This window comes from Desmodus rotundus, chromosome 2, assembly GCF_022682495.2.
Source record: "Desmodus rotundus isolate HL8 chromosome 2, HLdesRot8A.1, whole genome shotgun sequence".
In the NCBI taxonomy this organism is placed as follows: Eukaryota; Metazoa; Chordata; class Mammalia; order Chiroptera; family Phyllostomidae; genus Desmodus; species Desmodus rotundus.
In genome coordinates, this window is record NC_071388.1 from 115,588,757 (window position 1) to 115,607,942 (window position 19,186).

General features: G+C 40.9%; 1 protein-coding gene across 22 annotated transcripts in view; it reads left to right on the forward strand.

Annotated features, from left to right (window-relative positions):
- CLASP1 (cytoplasmic linker associated protein 1) overlaps nucleotides 1-19,186 on the forward strand; it is a 259,814-nt gene that overhangs the window by 93,488 nt on the left and 147,140 nt on the right. For all 22 annotated transcript variants that reach the window (XM_053918559.2, XM_045203086.3, XM_045203089.3 and 19 more), the window contains 3 exons: nucleotides 118-209; nucleotides 2,705-2,780; nucleotides 9,556-9,653. In XM_053918559.2, coding sequence (XP_053774534.1) covers nucleotides 118-209; nucleotides 2,705-2,780; nucleotides 9,556-9,653 — 266 coding nt within the window. The remainder of the gene's footprint in view (nucleotides 1-117; nucleotides 210-2,704; nucleotides 2,781-9,555; nucleotides 9,654-19,186) is intronic.

The window sequence follows — 19,186 nt, forward strand, 5'->3', positions numbered from 1 at the left end:
GTCATTGAGATAACGTAATGGGATGGTAGCAGCTGGGACTGATGTGGCCCCGTATTAAACAAAATAACGCAGAAGGCTCTTCCTCTTCTCTTTTCACCTACTGTTTGCTGTCTGCAGTATGTGTGGGACCGAATGCTGGGAGGCTTCAAGCACAAGAATTTCAGGACTCGGGAAGGCACGTGTGTCTGCCTTGTTGCCACACTTAATGCGTAAGTCTGGGTGGGGCCTGAGGGTTTCCTTGGATGAACTTTTATATTTTTAACTTTTTATTTAGAAATAACTATAGATTTCGGGAAGTTGCAGACAAATGTACTGGGAGGTGCTTTGCCACCCCTCTCACCCACCGTCCCCTGCCCCCCCGTGTTATCTTACCTATGCAATGACACCACCAGGAAATTGATATTGATACAGTCCACACAGCTTATTCCGATTCCTCCAGTCACACACATGTGTGCATTTCTGCACAGTTCTGTCACATGTGGAGCTCCAGGTAACTGTACCACTGTCAAGGTACAAATCTGTGCAGCACCCCAGGCTCCCTCGCACTTTCCCTTCGTACTCAGTCCCTAACCACTGGCAACTGCTGGTCTGGTCTCCATCTCTGTGACTTTATTTCAAGAATGTTATTTCTGGGGCCGGGGCACTTCCCCCCAAAAATATCCCTGGAATTTATTAATTAAAAATTGTGTATTTATTCTTAGATGTTTAAACTTCAGTCACCTTCAAAGTACTCTCCATTTGATGCGATACACCTATCGAGACATTTTTTTCCACTGTTCAGAACAGTTTTTGAACGTGTCAGTTTTGATGCCTTTTAGTGCTTCTGCTGTTTTTTGTTAGACCTCTTCCATATGGGCAAGAAGGTTCTTTGACTTTTTTCATCCTGGGAAACAAAAAGAAAGTTGCTCTGGAGGGATCAGATGAATAGGGAGGGTGGGACGTGGAGTCATGCTGTTTCCGGTTAAAAAACAGTCGAACACAGCGTGGTGTGGGCAGATGTGCTCATAAATCACCCGTCATGAGATGGGCAAGCATGTTGAGTCTTCAAAAGATATTCACTGAAGCTGAACACAGCCTCTCACGACAGCACCAGCTGGTGGTAAACTGATACAGATGGGTTCCTAGAAGGTTTAGCTAGTGGGGGAAGCCTGTACTACAAGGGGCCCACCCTCCAGAAGATAATTCCAGTTTCTTTTTGGGTCCTCCCTCGTAAATGGAATCACATACAGTGTAACCCTTTGAGACTGACTTTTTCCACTCCACATACTCCCCTTGAGGTTGCATACATGTGGTTGCTAAAGTAGTAGTTCATTTCTTCTTATTGCTGAGTAGAATTCCATGGCATAGAAGTATCACAATTTGTTTAAGTATTTATATGTTGAAGGACCTTGGAATCATTTACAATTTGTGGCTGTTAAAAATAAAGCTGCTATGAACACATACACGTACAAGTTTCTGTTTCACCCTCAGCATTTATTTCTCTTGGGTCAGTGTAATTGCTGTTCATTTGGTAAGTTCATTTTTAGTTTTAAAAGAAACTGCCAACCTGTTTTCCTGAGTGGTCTATACCATCTTACATTCCATCAGCAATGTGTGAATGAATCAGGTTTTTCATATCCTCCTAGCACTGAATGTTATCGCTGGCGTTAATTTAGCCATTAGGATGTGTGTAGTGATGTTTCATTGTGATCTGAATTTGCATTTCTCTAATCACTGTTGATGCTGAACATTTTTCATGTGTTTATTTGTAGAAGAGGCTTTGTAAAATTAAAAATTACAAATCACTTTTTCTGATTGTGAAAGTAATATTGTATATGTTATGGAAAACTTACATAAAGAAGAAAATAATGATTACCTAAAATTCTAGTACCTTCAGATAAGCACTGTTAACTGTGGTACTTTTTATTACAGCTTGTGAAGTTAGATTATTTTTAAAAACAAAATTGGGGCTATAACATTTATATTACAATGTAAATTTTTTCCCTCCTTACATGTTAGCCTTTTCAGTGCCATTAAATGTGGCCATATGTATTGAAAGCTTTTAACAATGTTCCTAGCCTTTGATCACAGTAGTTTCACTTCTAAGAATGTATCCTTAGGAAGCAACCAGATTACCAGAGACAGGTGTATTCACAAAGGACATTGGGACAGCGTTAATGATGGTGCACTGTCGTAAACAAATGTTCTCCAGCAGGGCAGTGTGTAGTTGAAATCCTCTGCAGCCATTTTATCCCAGTCTTTTCATTCAGCTCTTATTACCTGAGTGTCAGTGGTAGCATCAAGCTGAGCACAGATGGAGAGTTGAGGGACTCCCAGTTTAGTTGAGTATGCCGAGCTGGGCAAAATAGGAACCATTACATGACAAAACAGTAATGCAGGGACAGCTGTATGGGAGGTAAGAAAGACTGGGAAAGGCTGAGGCTCTCACTTGGCCTTGAAGGTTTAGAGCCAAACTGGAGAGACTGAGTGCCACGGAGAGGATGTGTTAGTGAGAAGCACTAATGGTTTTGAACTCTGCAAAAGGGACATTGCAGCACATTTATTTTGGGACCAGATGGGAAAGAGATTGGGAAGATAAGGGGAGGTCCTGGGTGTAGGGTAGCAATAGGGCCTTGGGGATGGAGAGGAAGAGATGAGTGTGGGCAGAGTAGCTTCTTTCTTTTCTCTGTTCTCATGAACAATAAAACACTCCTTTTGTTTTCAGCTCTGGAGCACATACTTTGACACTAAGCAAGATTGTGCCACACATATGTAATTTACTTGGAGATCCAAACAGCCAGGTGAGTGTGATTTAAGGAGAAGGAATAATCATTGGTTATAGACAGTTGAGATGCATTTGGTGTTCTGTGTGCATCTGATAGGTTGGTGGGACTTTATACATCTTTATAGAACTCTTGATTATTGTTTAAGGTAATTAGCATTTAAAAAATTTTTTAAAAGATATTTTATTGATTATGCTTCTTCAGTTGTCCCATTTTCCCCCTTTTATTCCCCTCCGCCATGTACACTCCCTCCCACCTACATTCCCTCCCTTTAGTTCATGTCCATGGGTCATTCATATAAGTTCTTTACCTTCTACATTTCCTACACTATTCTTACTCTCCTCCTGTCTATTTTCTCCCTACCATTTATGCTACTTAATCTCTGTACCTTTTCCTCCTCTCTCCCCTCCCACTCCCCTGTTGATAACCCTCCATGTGATCTCCATTTCTGTGGTTCTGTTCCTGTTCTAGTTGTTTGCTTAGTTTGTTTTTGTTTTACATTTGGTTGTTAATAGCTGTGAGTTCGTTGTCATTTTACTGTTCATATTTTTGATCTTCTTTTTCTTAGATAAGTCCCTTTAACACTTCATATAATAAGGGCTTGATGATGATGAACTCCTTTAACTTGACCTTATCTGGGAAGCACTTTATCTGCTCTTCTATTATAAATGATAGCTTTGCTGAATACAGTAATCTTGGATGTAGGTCCTTGCCTTTCATGACTTGGAATACTTCTTTCCAGCCCCTTCTTGCCTACAAGGTTTCTTCTGAGAAATCAGCTGATAGTCTAATGGGAACTCCTTTGTAGGAAACTGACTTCTTTTCTTTTGCTCTTTTTAAGATTCTCTCCTTATCTTTAATCTTAGGTAATATAATTATGATGTGCCTTGGTGTGTGCTTCCTTGGGTCCAACTTCTTTGGGACTCTCTGAGCTTCCTGGACATCTATTTCCTTTGCCAGATTAGGGAAGTTCTTCACTGTTCAAATAAGTTTTCAATTTCTTGCTCTTTCTCTTTTCCTCCTGGTACCCCTATGATTCGGATATTGGAACATTTAAAGATGTCCTGGAGCTTTCTAAGCCTCTCCTCATTGTTTTGAATTCTTGTTCCTTCATTATGTTCTGGTTGGATGTTTATTCCTTCCTAATGGTCAAACCGTTGATTTGAGTCCCGGTTTCCTTCCCGTCACTGTTGGTTCCCTGTAGATTTTTCTTTATTTCGCATACTACACCCTTCATTGCTGCCTGGGTCTTTTTTATGCTGTTGAAGTACCCAGTGAGTTCCTGGAGCATCCTGATTACTAGTGTTTTGAACTGTGTATCTGATAGGTTGGCTATCTTTGTTGCTTCGTTGTATTTTTTCTGGAGCTTTCATCTGTTCTTTTATTTGGACCTTTTTTTTTTTTTTTTTTTTAATCTCAGTGCCTGTTATGTAGTAAGGGGCAGAGCCTTAGGTGTTTACCAAGGCGGGTAACGTGGGTCACTGCCTTGTGACACTGTATGTGGGGGAGGAGTCCAAGAGGGAACAATGCCACTTACTCCGTTCTCTGCTGGTTTTCAGTTACTTCCCCCACTTCCCACCATCAAATTGGGCCCTTCTGGTGCTGGTTGGGTTTGTCTGCATTCTAGGACCCAGCGGGTCTCCAGCAAACTCTCCTGTGAAGCTGGGAGTTTGTCCTGCTGCTGCCTCAACCCCCACAGGTGTTTTCAGTCAGAGGTTTGAGGCTTTATTTCCCCCTGGTGGAACCCTGGGTTGTGTGGTCTGTCTTGCTCCCCAGTAGTTCCTCCTGGTTTATCTGCATGCGAATGTGGGACTCCCCAGTCTGCAAGCCACTGTCTCATCCCATCATCCAGCCGCTGCCTTGCTGTGAGTCCTCTCCACCTGGCTGCCCATCTCCACCCCTCCTACTGGTCTGAATGAATGTTTCTTTTTTAACTCCTTGGTTGTTGGACTTCCATACAGTTTGATGTTCTGTCAGTTCTGTTTTTTGTTTTGATATTTGCTGTTATCCTTCTTTTGGGTGTGTGAGGAGGCACAGTGCGTCTACCTATGCCTCCAACTTGGCTGGAAGTCTCTAGATAATTAGCATTTATAAGAAATCATTGGTAAATGTGGTGACCACTCTGCCCTCTTCTCTGTGTGGGCTGAGACTTAATTAGCCTATAACATGATGTCATCCAGACCAGCGTCCGAGATAATATTACTTTGGCTACCATCTCTGCAGCCAAAAGAGGGTGGGCGTAGGGACGAGTGATCAATGCTGACTGAAGTCAAACAGTAATTGGCTGTGGGGTGAGGGAGATTGATTGGAAAGGACCTTGGAATTTTTCTGAAGCACTGTAGATATTTTATGTAAATTTTACCTAAATTAAAACCAAAACCCCAAAAGCCTGCAAAGAAAGTACCACTTCCTCAGCATGAAGGGTGGGAGAGGAGTTGGCAATATGTGCCTGGTTAGCAGGTAGCTCACGAAGGCTTCCAGGTCCGGGCTCCAGAAGTGTGCCAGTTCTCTTGCCTCATTCCGTTCTGCTTATCACTGAGTCATTTGTATGACATTAAGAAAAACACTTCATTAGATAAAGGGGCTCAAAATAGGATCAAAAATTTACCAAAGAAATATATGTAAACAGGTCTTCATTAAAAATCCTGGTTTATAATTGTTAAGTGCCTTCCTGCTTTCACCAGCTCTTGGGACACCTCCCATTTATTGTCTTATCCTTTTCTCTTCATTTCATCTTTTCCCTTAATCTCAGTTACATTTTTGCACCTTCTCTCTGCTGCTCTCTTGGCTGCTTTTCTTTCTGTCTGTAGCAGGCTCACTGTCCCAGCTGCCTCCTCGGGTCTCCCCTGCTGGTACCCACTTCTTTGCATGTGTTCTCTTATCTAGCCTTAAATATATGACATTGGAAATATAATTTCTAAATATTTTTATTTACAGAAGCATATTTTATGTTCAATATTAGTTGGGAAAAAAAACCCTAAAACTGTTTTCCTAGGCTGGCATGGCTCAGTAGGTTGAGCGCCGGCCTGCAAACGGAAAGGTTGCTAGTTCGATTCCCAGTCAGGGCACATTCCTGGATTGTGGGCCAGGTTTCCTGGTTGGGGTCATGCAACAGATTGATGTTTCTCTCACACACTGGTCTTTCTGTTCTTCTCTTTTCTCTCTCCCTTCCCCTCTCTCTAAAAAATAAAAATCTTTTTAGAAAATAAAAATTATTTAAAAACTCTAAATTGCCCCTCTCCCCTTTTTGGTGTTAACCCTCCGTTTTTGTTTTCTGTAGAAAAAAGTCCTTTCTAGAGGTCACACTTTGAGGTTATCATTGCTGCCACACGATGTCCGTTAGTGGAGCAGAAAAGCCAGCCTACCTAGTCACACTTACTTGTTTCCAATGCAGTTGCTTACTTTGGCCACACAGGTCATATGAGTAGTCACACTGGGCCTGTGAGAGATGAACATTGGGGGTAAAATGAGGTTGGTGCTGTACGGGCAGCTGTCAGCAGCCTGTAGGAGACAGATGTAGCCAGAGTATTCCAGACTGAGTATTCTGAAGATAATTGTGTATTCACATCTGCCTTCGTAGTGTTTTATCTGCACATATATGTATGCAGGCACAAACTCACAGTCCACATCTCCCAGGACCCCTCCTGCCAGGAAACTTCCCAGTGCTTCTCATTAGTTTTTCCTGCTAGTCTCTGGCCCTTGAGAGTCGGGACTATAACTTGCTCATTACTGTTCCAGGACTGCATTCCAGCAGTTTTAAGATTGAGTCAACACCCCACAGCTGTTTGAGTGCCTTGCCTTTCTTAGCTGTTTATGTCTCAGACTAGAGAGGACAGTTGTATCTTAGCAGTGCTGCCCCTGCACTGTGTTACCTGACGTTGTAGTCAGTCTTCCGCTGTGGAGAGTTTGCCCCGGCTCTGAAGAAGGCGGCTGACACTGAATGGGAACTCTGCGGACACTCCCGCCTTAGAGGACGCCAGTTCGTTTGTATATTGTTCTGAGTGCAGAGTGACTCAGAGCCCGGGAAGCCCCTCAGAAGCTTCTCAGAGTGGCCCACAGATAGATATAAGGAATGTGTGCTTAGGATGCTTTTGGCTCCAAGTAAATGAAATCTCAACTCAAAATTGCTAGAGCAGGGGGAGAATGTATCACCCTGTATGAAGAGGGAGGGGACTCTAGAGTTTATTAGTGGAACAGTGATTTCCCACGAAACTTAGGGTCTTGGCCATTTCAGTCCTTGGGCTTTGTCCTTTGCAGCTTTCCCCAGAGGGACAGCCCAGGGGCATGCATGTTTGGCAGGCCTAGTAGATGAAAGCCTGGTGCTTCCTGTGTTCCTCTCTCTTACTTTTCCATGCTGAAAGGTTCAAACTTACCTAGAAGTGGAGAGAATGGCAGTGTATAACCTTGTGTCTGTCGTTGAACTTCAACAACTAATAAGACAAGGCCGGTTTAGTTGCATCTGTTTTCCCTCCCCTATCCCAATATTTTGAAGCAAATCTTAGATATCATTTCATTTAATTCTTAAACACTCTGAAAGATGAGGACTCTGTTTCTTCAAAAACATAACTTTAACACTATTATTCCCCATTAGTCAAGAATGAGTAATTCTTATCATCAAATACGCAGTCAGTGTTCGCTTTTTCCTAAATATCTCAGGTTTTTTTTAGCTTCCTACATTTCTCTTTGTAAGGGGGAAGAAGCATTTTTCTGAAGTTTTCTGTAGATTCCCCCCTCCCCCCCCCCACCATGTTTCATTGTTGAGAATGACATCCCTTGCCCCTGTGTTACCCAATAGCTGGGAAGGGTCTAGGATTGTGTGATGGTTTCTTCCTGATCTGAGGACAGGGCTTCCTTCCTTTAGTGGAGATTGCGGAGCAGGCCTGTGTTTGTTGACAAGGAGGACAGGGGCAGTGGCTCAACAAAGGCAGCTTGCCATCTCAGACATCATACACATAGGAAGTCCCTTTTCTTTTTTAAAAATTTTTAATTGATTTTTTTTTTTTTAAGAGGAGAGGAAGGGGAGGGGAGAGAGAAACATTGATTTGTTGTTTCACTTAAGGAAATCCCTTTTCTAGGTGAGTTTGACACATCTTCACAGCCTAAAAACATCTTAAAATGTCTGAGTACTGTTGATCTCAGTGTTCTCTGCAGCTGGATAGTGCTCAGTAGGGGGGAAGGAAAGCCTCTGTTGAGGGCTTGACTGAAACCTGAGATGTGGGGAGGTGGGGCTGCAGGCCTCAGGTGGCATTGCGGGGCACCTAACCCCTGTTGAGTCTGGGCGGGTCTGTGGCACCTGCTCTCCAAGGCAGGCTGGCTGTGGGGCTGTGCTGCTGTTCTCAGAGGACGGGGTAGATTTGGCTTCCCACCAATTTACAGGTGCCCTCCCTTTCCCTGGAGATGAAGCCCTTCCTTGAGTTTTAGGTTCTTACTTTGACACCCAGTTCTAAAGTGAAAAGGATGTGGGCATCTTCATTCAGAGGTGGAAGTCTCCTCCCCATTCTGCTATTTACCTGCTGTGGGCCCCACAGGTGGCTAGCCTCTCCAGCCTCCATGCCCTCCTCTGTGTCACAGTCCGCAGTGGCCCTGTGAGGAAGGTCATAGATTTGAAGACCTCAGATCTGTAAAGCATTCAACTCGGGCCTAGCAGGTCGTGTTTAACATATGGGGCTCTTGTCTTTTGCAGTCCTAATGGCCTGAAATGTTCGGGTTCCTTTCTGTGGTGAGTTTGAGGGTAGGCAGAGATACACTTTCTTTCTGAACCGTTTGAAAGTATCTTACAAACATGATATTTTTACTCTCTAGATGCTTCAGCGTTTATCTCCTAAGAACAAGCGTATTTTCTTGCATAACAATGCCATTTTCACATTCAAGAAATTCAACATTGCTACAGTGACAATGTGCTATACAGCCCATATTCAAATTTCCCCAAGTTTAAAAAAAAAATCCATTCAATCTCTTGAGCCTTATTTATTGCTGCTTCCTTAGTTTGTACTTGTTTCGCCAGGCTGCTTACTTGCTCTTCCTGAAGCACATGCCCTTCACACCTGCTTTCAGGCCTTTGTACAGGCTGTGCCTTGTTTGGAACCTGTCTCACTCCATCTTTACCTGGTAAAGTGCAGTCCTTGTAAGCAGCACCTTTTAAGTGTTTCCTTCCTCTTCCGTAAAATGTTTCTTGGTATACTGTGCTGTGCTTCTTCCCTTAAACTGTACAAACCCTTTGTAGTTTTTATAAAATGTTTTTTTATTACATCTTGTTCCGTATTAAATGTAGAATTTATGGACTCTTTCCCATTTCCCTTTTAGGACTATGAGCTCTTTTTTCCCCCACTTTTAATTTTTAATATTTTTATCAGCCTCTTATTGAATACAAGGCTCTGTGTAGCCTATACTACCCATTTTTTCTTGTTCACTAAGTGTTTGACCTAAATCCAGAATACGTTACATGGTGTTTTATTTTTAGTGTAATCATTTATTTGTAGTGCTTTCTAATTTGGAAAGATGCCCTGAAAATTCTAGTTTACTGACATCATCTTAAAGAATGAAAAAAGCAAAGGGATATGGACTTGAATATAGGGATGGGACCTAAGTTTTTTTCTACTCCTTGGAATTGTACCTACAGAGTAAAAACCGTTAAACATGGCTTCATCTAGTCAAATGTCTAGAAAGGACTATATTCACAGTTGCATCGGTAAATTGGTGATAAACTTGGGGTGGTGTATAGGCTCTTGTGCCCCAGCAGGAAGTGCTGTGGGGTGACACAGAGTAGCTGTAAGATCTCTTCTTTTACATCCAGGTTCGAGATGCGGCAATAAACAGCCTCGTGGAAATCTACAGACACGTAGGAGAACGGGTGAGGGCAGATCTGGGTAAAAAAGGATTGCCACAGTCCCGGTGAGTTAGACTCTTTTTCTTTTCTTCGCTTTTTCAGTTAACATTTTGGTTTGCGCTACATACTTTGTTGTGATAATTTGACTCAAAGAATGTATGGTTATTGGATCGGTGGTTGGAGATCTTGTCCAGATTGTATGTTGGGGCCCCTCCCAGGCATCTAGCCAAGTCCCACACCATGTCCTGATTTTAGAAGCATATTTAAAATTGATTGATTTTGAGAATTCAGCATTCTTTTGGTTCATGTGGTTCTAAATCTTGTATACACCCAGCACCTAGTTACAGTATGTGCTCAGAATATATTTGAATGAATGGAGCCTTTCTAGAATGAGTTTTGTCTGGAAAACATCTTTGAAATGGTAGTTTTCTGTTCCATAATGTCAGCCTCACCATGTAGAAGCCAGGGCAAGGGGATCAGCGTCTTACCAGAATCAAAGCAACTTGAGTACACAGATGTCTCTGTTTTAGTCAGACTTTTAAAAATAATGGACACTTGGATATTTATAATTTGAACTGTTATGCAGAAATCTTACACCAAATGAATTCTGAATCCTTTGCCCCACCCCATCCCTTTAGGCAATGTGAAAACCCTGGGAAGTTAGACGTGGAGTAGACACACAGAGCCGTGTGTCAGAGCCTCCCACTGTGGCCATGGGCCCAGAGACATAAAGTGACTTGAGAGATCACACAGCTAGTAAGAGTCAGAGCTAAGATTGAAGCCCTGTTCTCTGACTCACCTTTTAATGTTCTTTATCCCGTTTCACAAGAGTTCATGGAGCATCTAGATAAGGGCTGGAATATTGAAATATACAGGAGTCATATTTCATTTGATGAGATGAGAGAGGTGGGCCCGTTGCCCTGAGGTAGGGGTTCCATGGGCAGCTGAGTGGGGCTCTACTTCTTACAGAGTGGTGTCTGACCCACTGTCTCTATCACCATGGCCCCCGTGCTGTGTACAAGGTAACGAGACAGGAATAAAACTACTTTCATGTGCTTTACAAAGGGTAATCTATGAGAAGAGGGTTTTTATGGCTAAGTTTTATAAACCTCAGCCTTCTGGATTTTGAATGGATGGTGAGAACACTTGGGTGAGAGACAAACTTAGACAAAACTATTAAACAGCCTCTTGGGCAAAATTGCAGGACACAAATGAACAGGAAGAGCAGGGGCTGGAGGGAGAGGGCTGTTTGATGGTGTCATGATCATTGTTGGGAAAACAGGCCTTAAGCAGTGAGATTCTTTCCTGCTCCAAGGATGGCCTCACTATGCTGTTTAGCTCATGGTGGCCTTAGGCCATGAACACACCATCCATCTTACACCTTGGGATTCCTGTGTAATGTTCGAAGGTTGCTGTAGTGAGCTAATAGGTCTGGGGAAATGACACGGTGATTGGCATCTAGAGAGCTGAGTGCAGAAAAAAGTCAACATAGCAGGCCTGAAACTGCTGTTTCTAAAAATGCCTGCTGCAGAATTGGCCCTGGGCTGGTGCTGGAAACTTGAATTTTGGGAGGGTTTCCCTTACTCCTAAAGACTGAGGTAAGAGCCCCAGCTGGTGTGGCTTGATTGGAGCATTGTCCTATAAACCGGAAGGTTGCAGGTTCGTTTCCTGGTCAGGGCACATGCCTAGGTTGTGGGTTCAGTCCCCAGGCGGGGCGCTTACCAGAGGCAACCAATTGATGTTTCTCTCTCGCATCATCAGTTTTTCTCCCTCTCCCTTTCCCTCCCTCTGCCTCTCTCTGAAGTCAGTAAAGCATGGCCTTGGGTGAGGATTAAAAAAAAGTGAGATTAAGAGTGATTCACTGTGCCCCAACTGTAGGTGTTAGGCTGAACACCGGGAGTGCTTTCCTTCCGGGAGTCTGACATTTTGGTAAGTGGGAGGCAAAGGGTGTCTAATGTAACTAGCCCCAGTAAAAACCTCAAGCCCTGAGACTCTAATGAGCGGACAGCATTTCTTATGTTGTCACAACCCCTTGCTGGAGGAATTAACCACCTCCTGTGTCACTTCACCAGTGGAGGCTTTAGGAGGCTTGTGCCTGGTGCCTCTGGTCTTCACCCCACACACCTTTTTCCTTTGTTTGGTTTTTCTTTGTATTCTTACTACGATTGTCCTGTAATAATCAGAGCTGTGAGTGTGACTATATGGTGAGTACTGTGAGTTGTCTTGGCAAATTGTTAAATGTCGGAGTGGCCTGGGGTGGGGGATCCTCAGTAGCAGAAGGTGTTTTAGGTAAGGTCCCAGAGGCAGTGAATGCCAGAACTGGAGTTAGAACCTTCTCTTCCAGACACACATAATGTGTTTAATGTGTTCTTTCTACTAACAAATATTTTTTTAAAACGTGTAAAAAGCTACAGAAGAGCTGGGCCTCTGTGAATAGGAATGGGGGTTTCTGCCATCTTCTGTTACCTAGAATCTTTCCAAAAAATTCTGAACCAAGTGGAGAGGGTATTCCTTGTGAAATGGACGCACATGCTTCACAACCATTATTGTAACACTGTAGAGTACACGATGCCTGGAGACCTAGGCTGGTAGTTCTTTAAAAACTTGGCTGTAGTGGAAGAAGCTGAAACTTCAAGTTTTCAGGACAGTTACCTAAAGTCTAGCGTTGTGAGGGTCAGAGGCTCTGGCTGCCACCTTTATTTTGTTGGGGGTGTGTCCAAATGGAATGAGACTTTTAAAGAATCCTGTCATTGGGGAAATTCAGTACCTGCTATATGTGGTTCCAAGTGGCTGACGGGAATACTTGAATATTTTAGACTTCTGTTACATCGTTATAGTTTTTTTTTTTTTGTAATGTGTGCATAGCAGATTTTTCAGCTTAGCAAGATTCCATAGGACTAATAAAATATTGTAGAAATTGCTTAATGCTTTCTGAAACTTGGGTTTAGTCCAGGATAAACATGTTGACCCTTATGAGTTTGTGCATTGAGTGCTATATTTGAGAAGATGATTAACTGTAAGAAATACTGATGACAAAGAATGCCTTAATCATCAGCTAAATTACTTAAATAATAAGTAATCTCATTTGAACAGAAGTTTTCTTTGTTCATTTCCCATTTGGGAAAAGGGACTTTTACATTTATCAGCTTCACTTTGGAGGAGCTGGAATTATGCTTTTAGGCCATGTGTTAAAAAGTTCTTGGAGTCTTGTCATCTGGTGACTGAAATGATGCTGAGCCAGATAGTGCAGTGGAGACAGAGGGTCTCTCCACCCATGTAGCATCTTAGCATAGTTGAGCTGTGTACTTCAGTTAATACAGTATTTGGCCATTTTACATTGTTTACCTCATTATTTTTATAGTTCAGGCACATTATGTGTTCAGGAAGTAAGTATGTAATTTGTAGCTGTTACAAATGTCATATAGTTATGTGATATGGCCGCTAACTAAAACGTAAGTAGACCTCTTATAACTCCGGTGGCTTACTTTCATAGACTTGTGCTTTTAGCACGCTTTGACATTCACTGTCCTCCCATTGTATATTCTAGAAAATATTTTTATTCAGTGTGGTATATATAGTTTTGAAGCTATGGGCAAAAAATACTCGTGTTAAGTTTTTCTCTGGTACCATCATATGGGAACCAAGCTCTTGAAACAGCAGCTGCTTTAAACCTGAAGATCATTTAATTTGTAGATGGAGCTTATGCATGTCATCGATGCATTGTAATAACTATTTGATAAATTAACTTGGTGAACCTGCAGTTTTGAGTGGCTCTCATAATATTTGTTTTGCTATTCCAGTCTATTTAAAAAATTTATAAATATTCGTTAGACATTATTACTTGATGATATGTGTTAAGGGAAAAATGGAAACTTATTTTTAATTGCTTGTTAAGCTTTAGTGCTACAAAGAGGGCCAAGGCAAAAGCTGGGTAAGGAATATGCTCTGTAATATCTCCACTAATTTAAAAATTTTGTTGATTGCCAGTCATTTGTTGAGAGAGAGTTGTTTAGATTTATAAGTTATATTGAAAAAGGGCAGTTCCTTACCCCTTCTGCCATTTTCTCTCTGAAGCTAACACCTGTTTTTATTGATTCTTTTTTATCTACTGCTCTATCTCTAAATCCTATACACGTACTATCTCTTAATGTTTTGTTACTATAAGAATTTTACTTCCCACGGTGGAGGGTAAATTTCAGCTTTCTTCCTAACCTCCCCCATGTACAGCTGCCATCTCCTCGTCCACCAAATACAGTCATGTTTTAATTTGGATTAGAATATGTAGTTTATGTTATGATTACGTCTACCATTCACAGCTCACTATTTCTATTTGGTGAACTATGATTACTTTACCATTTTTCCACATTCTTTTTTTCCCCCTGGGTTAATAGTCATCTCATTTTTATTTGCCCAGTTGTCTGCATCTTATCACATACTAGCATTGTCTCTGTGTGGCCAGTCTGTGGAAGTCTTCTTGAGCCTGTTGCAGTCTTGCTGCCTTCAGTGCCTCCTGCTTACTCATAACCGTAGCATTTCTCTTTATCACCATCCTGGGGCTTCATGTTTCCTTTCTCGGTGGGTGTGCCTGTTGTTCTGGGGGGATCACGTCTTTTTTCCTGTGGTTTTCTCTCTCATTTTAGTTATGCATATCACAATCCTACAAAAGCTTTCTCAGAAAAGAGGTAAAGGAGACTTTTTTGAGTCTGAGAGTATCTTTTTTCTATCTTGACATTGATAGTTTGGTCAGGGATTAAAAGTCTAGGTTGGAAGTCATTTTCATCCAGAATGTTAAAACTAATGAATTCCCCTGTTTTCCAGCTTTCAGTATTTCTATGGAAAAGTCCAAAGGCATTCTTTTTTTTTGAGATTTTTTAAAATTGATTTTTAGGGAGGCAGAGAGAGAGAGAGAATGAGAATGATCTGCTCGCTGTTCCACTTATTTATGCACTTATTGATTCTTGTATGTGCCCTGACTGTGATTGAACCTTGCAAGCTTGGCATAGTGGGATGATGCTCTAACTGCTGAGCCACCTGGCCAGGGCCCATAGTCACTCTGATTCTTCATCCTATGTAGATAACTTTGATTCTCTTTGTCTTCAATGTTTGTCTGAAACTTTGTGGTGATGAGTCTTATATGAGACTATTATCATTGTGCTGTGTACTCGCAGGGCCTTTGAATTTGGAACCTCATGTTGTTTGACTCTGGGCAAGTTTTTTTAAAAATATATTTATATTTGTAAATGTAAATAGTTATATTATGACCACTTAAACTAGCTTTCTGATTTTTCTCTCCCATTTATAGCTTCACAATTTTGCTCTGTCTTCTGTGAGATTTTCTCAAATTTATCTTCCAACTATTCTATTGGGTGTTTGATTTAAATTTTTTTCTTTTTTTTAAATGTCTAAGTATTTTTTGTTTACTGTATGTATATTCCATTTTTATAGCATTGTTTTCTTTATTTTTAAGAGCTTTCTCATTAAATATTTCATATACTGTAATTTTCATAATTAACATATATCTATTGAACAGTTCAGTGTTTTTTAGTATGTTCATGAAGTTGTATAGCCATTACTACTGTCTAGTTTTAGAACATTCTCATCACCTCACTAAAGAAATCCCATATCCATTCCTTCCTTGCCTCTAGGCCCTGGCAACCACTAGTCTACTTAATTCTATGGATTTTCTTTTTTTGGTACATTCATGCAAATAAAAGTCACACAAAATGTAGTTTTTTGTTCACTGCCTTCTTTCACTTACCATGTTTTCAAGGTTCAATCATATTGTAGCACAAGTCATTCTTTTTTTATTGCTGAATGAAATTCCATTGTATTTCATTCAGCAATAAGTAGATGTATCAGGTTTTGTTTGTCCATTCTTCTGTTGATAATACAGTTGGGTTGCTCTCACCTGTTGGCTATTGTGAATAATACTGCTATGAAAATGGGTGTACAAATCTGTTCTAGTTCCTGCTTTCAGTTCTTTAAGGTATATACCCAGAAATGGAATTGCTGGATCATATGGTAATTCTGTGTTTAATTTTTTGAGTAACCACCATACTGTTTTTCATAGCTGCTGCACCATTTTGCATTCCTGCCATCAGTGTACATCCTTGCCAACAATTGTTATTTTTTTGTTGTTTTGTTTTGATAATAGGCAATCATATTGTGCTTTTGATCTTCATAGAATTTTGTAGCACCTTTGTTGAAAATCAGTTGACCATTAATGTAAGGATTTTTTCGGTGTATATTGGGGCATGCTTTCATTTTTCTGGCAGGCAGTCTGTGCATCTCTACCTTCTCCTTTACTGTCTCCTTGTTAGCCAGAGGTGAGACAGTGCCTTCTTGGGTCTTTCCTGGGTATGTACCTGCCTTGCACATATATGTCGCCTTCTAGTTTCCCAGGAATATGTCAGAACTTTTCAGAGTCTTGTGAACATCTTATTTTCCAGTTTTGGTCAGTTTCTTTGCTCCAGCTGTTATTGCCATCACAGGCAGCTGCTGTGTTAATAGTTGTCCCTGATTCTTTTTGATCATGGCTTCACAGTAAAGGGTCTTGCACCGAGCATGCTCTGAATCAGTTCAAACAAAGACAAATTTTGTGAATGGAGGTGGAGTTTGGTTTCAGGATATACCAGACAGATCAAACAATAATAGGTCTTTGGGAATGGGGATTTTTACTGAGCTGCAAAGTTGTTCAGCTCTTTCCAGGGGCTGTGAGGCTACTGGTTTTCAGACAACTGTCATTGGGAGACTGTTGGTTTTCAGCTGGTGAGTTGGAGATGGAAATAGGGCACAGGAAAGCAATAGAAAACTTAGATTCAGCTGTTTTTCTTGAAGAATACTGCTTGGATCGTTGTAAGCCTTTGTAATTTCCAGAGTCTTGAAAAATGTGATTTTGCCAGTGTTTTGTATCTTTGGAGGAGCAGATGTTCTGAGTTCCTTATTCTGCCATTTTTGAAGGGATGCTCCTCTCTTTGATTTTTTGATTTGCAGTATTTTCTCTCTTTGGAAGTAGTGGTGACATATTTTTAAAACTTTTCATAAAAAGTTTTTAAAGAGAGGAAAACTCTTCTTTCCTCTAAGTTGGGTGTATGTGTGTCTGCTCAATGTAAAGAGTATTGGAGCCCTGGCTGGTGTGGCTCAGTGGACTCAGTGGCTCTATAAACCAGAGAGTTGCAGGTTTGATTCCCAGACGGGGCACATGCCTGGGTTGTGGGCCAGGTCCTCAGTAGGGGGTGCTCCAGAGGCAACCACACATTGATGTTTCTCCCTTTCTCTTTCTCTCTCCTTTCCTCTCTCTAAAAATAAATAAAATCTTAAAAAAAAAGAGTATTGGACTAAAAAGCCAAAGAGAAGGTCTGAGTATATGGTTGAGGTTTGTTGACTGTGAGATAACTAGTGTTTGTTTCTAGGAAATTATTTTAAATTTATATTATAAAATGCTCTAGGAAGGAATAATTAGATCTAAATCTTACAGTAAAATAAATGACAACTGAATTGAAGAGTTGAATATAAAAATCAGAAAAACCTGGGGAAATGTTGTTATTAGTCAACTAGTAAAGAAATTGATTTTAAGTGTGAGGTTTAAAGATTTAAAATTAAAACTGAAAGAAAATTGGTGGCTTCAGACGGTAATTATTAGTCATGTATTTAATGTCTTTGAACATATGAAAGTCATCCTTTTAGACTTGTGTGAATTGATAGGTCCCAGTAGGGGCATTTTCTAGTGCTGTACTCAGAACTAGCAGGCAGAAACTACTTCTAAGGAATGCTTGGTTGATATTAGACTGTCAGGTTACTGACCTCTTGAGGTAGTAACTTGGATAAGAGCCGTTGTATAGGCATTATTGCACAGAGATTGAGGCAGCTGGTGAAAGAGGAATGTGAAAGTAGAGGAAAAGGCATGCCTGCCCGAGGGATTCTGAATTAAGGTGCAGGTACCAATAGCAGTGATCTTCTTAGCATTCTCATACCTAGCTGTTGGGGCCTGCCAGTTGTGGGTAATGTGGCCACAGTGAGCAGACATTACCAATTCTACAGATTGTTCCACAGTTGACATTGATAATGGTGAATAGTCTCCCAGGAATGGAAGAGATAATTGTCCCCTCCCAGGAATTTCAAGAACAACCAGACAAGAAGTATACCTTGTTCCTAATGTGCAGATTTGCAGGCAGGCTCACGCCAGAGGGTGTAGTTGTGACGCAATAAAGTGGTAACTTGGCCAGGGCATGCCCTGGCAACCTATCTAGTGATATTATTGATGGGCTTACTAAGCTGTTGGAGACCTTTGCTACTTATTAAAGGGAAGGTGACAGAAACATCATAAGATTGAGTCTAAAGCCTCTTTTCAGATCTTTAGTAACCACTCTATTTGAAAGTGAGTGATAATTATATCTGGTCCTGAGATGACAAAGAGATTTTCTATGTAATGCCAACTTTGATTAATTGGTAATGGCTGCCTGGAGCAGCTTTGAGAAGGATTCTGAGACTGCAGCTGGACTTAGATGGAAAAATGGGTCGAAAATATTATTGATATCTATTGTGGAATGGGAACAGGGAGAAGTCTGTCAGGCTAGTTCATCCCTTTCATTTTACCTCTATTTGCTGATGTGTATTTTTAGCTACCCTGTTACTTAGAATTCTAAGTAGAATAGAATGAAGTAGAAGTGAAGTAGAAGCTCAAGAGAGTAAGAACTATATACATTCCACATCTAGCTAGCTAGCTTTGCTAGGTTCAGTGAATGAACTGAGACCAGAATGAGTGAAATATCTAGTTTTCCATAGTGAGGGCAAGGGACAGGATTATTAGGCACCAGCTCTTTCACACAGTGGTGTAACTCTCCTGCATGACACAGTGCTTGATGTGTACAGAATACTAAAAGAATATTGTTTCCATCTCTACCCCGAAGGATGGTTTGTAAGAAACTGCTAAAATTTCTAGTTTGCTCCCTTAAATAGGTGGCATAGGTTCGAATGCAGAATTATATTATCTTGGAATCTTAACTTTTATACTTACTCAAATGTGTCTGTGTTTTGCTTGAGAAAGCCTCTTTTCTTGACCACCTTTCTCTCCTCCACCCCCCATTTTTCTCTCATTTTTGGGTCACTAGGATGGAATATTGAGTTTTGCTTCAGTTTAAATATCAAGGTGAAAATGATGCTTTAATAGAAAGTTAATGTCATGTTAATTTTTTTAAGCTGAAGATTATCCAGTCACAATGTTTATTTCTAGAGAAATTATTTATAGCATTTTTAAATTAAGCTTTAAGTCAGAGAAAAGAAAAGACTTTGTATTGTTATATTAGAGCATTTTGAAAGTCTTTATCTTAAATCATTGGCAGTCTGTGCTTCAGAAAAAGGAGAAATATATGCCTTTCGTAATGTATATATGTTTTGTATAGAGCAATAAATTTAATATAATGTCTGAAAGCATGGGCTCTGGATTCTTACTCTCAGGTCTGGCGTCTACACCCTGTGTCACCTTATGTAAGCTGAGGGGGTCTTGATTTCTTTATCTGTAAAGTAGGGATGATATTAATCCCTTATGAGGCTGTTATAAGGGTTAAACAGGATCTTTCCGTTAGATCCCATAGGTCAG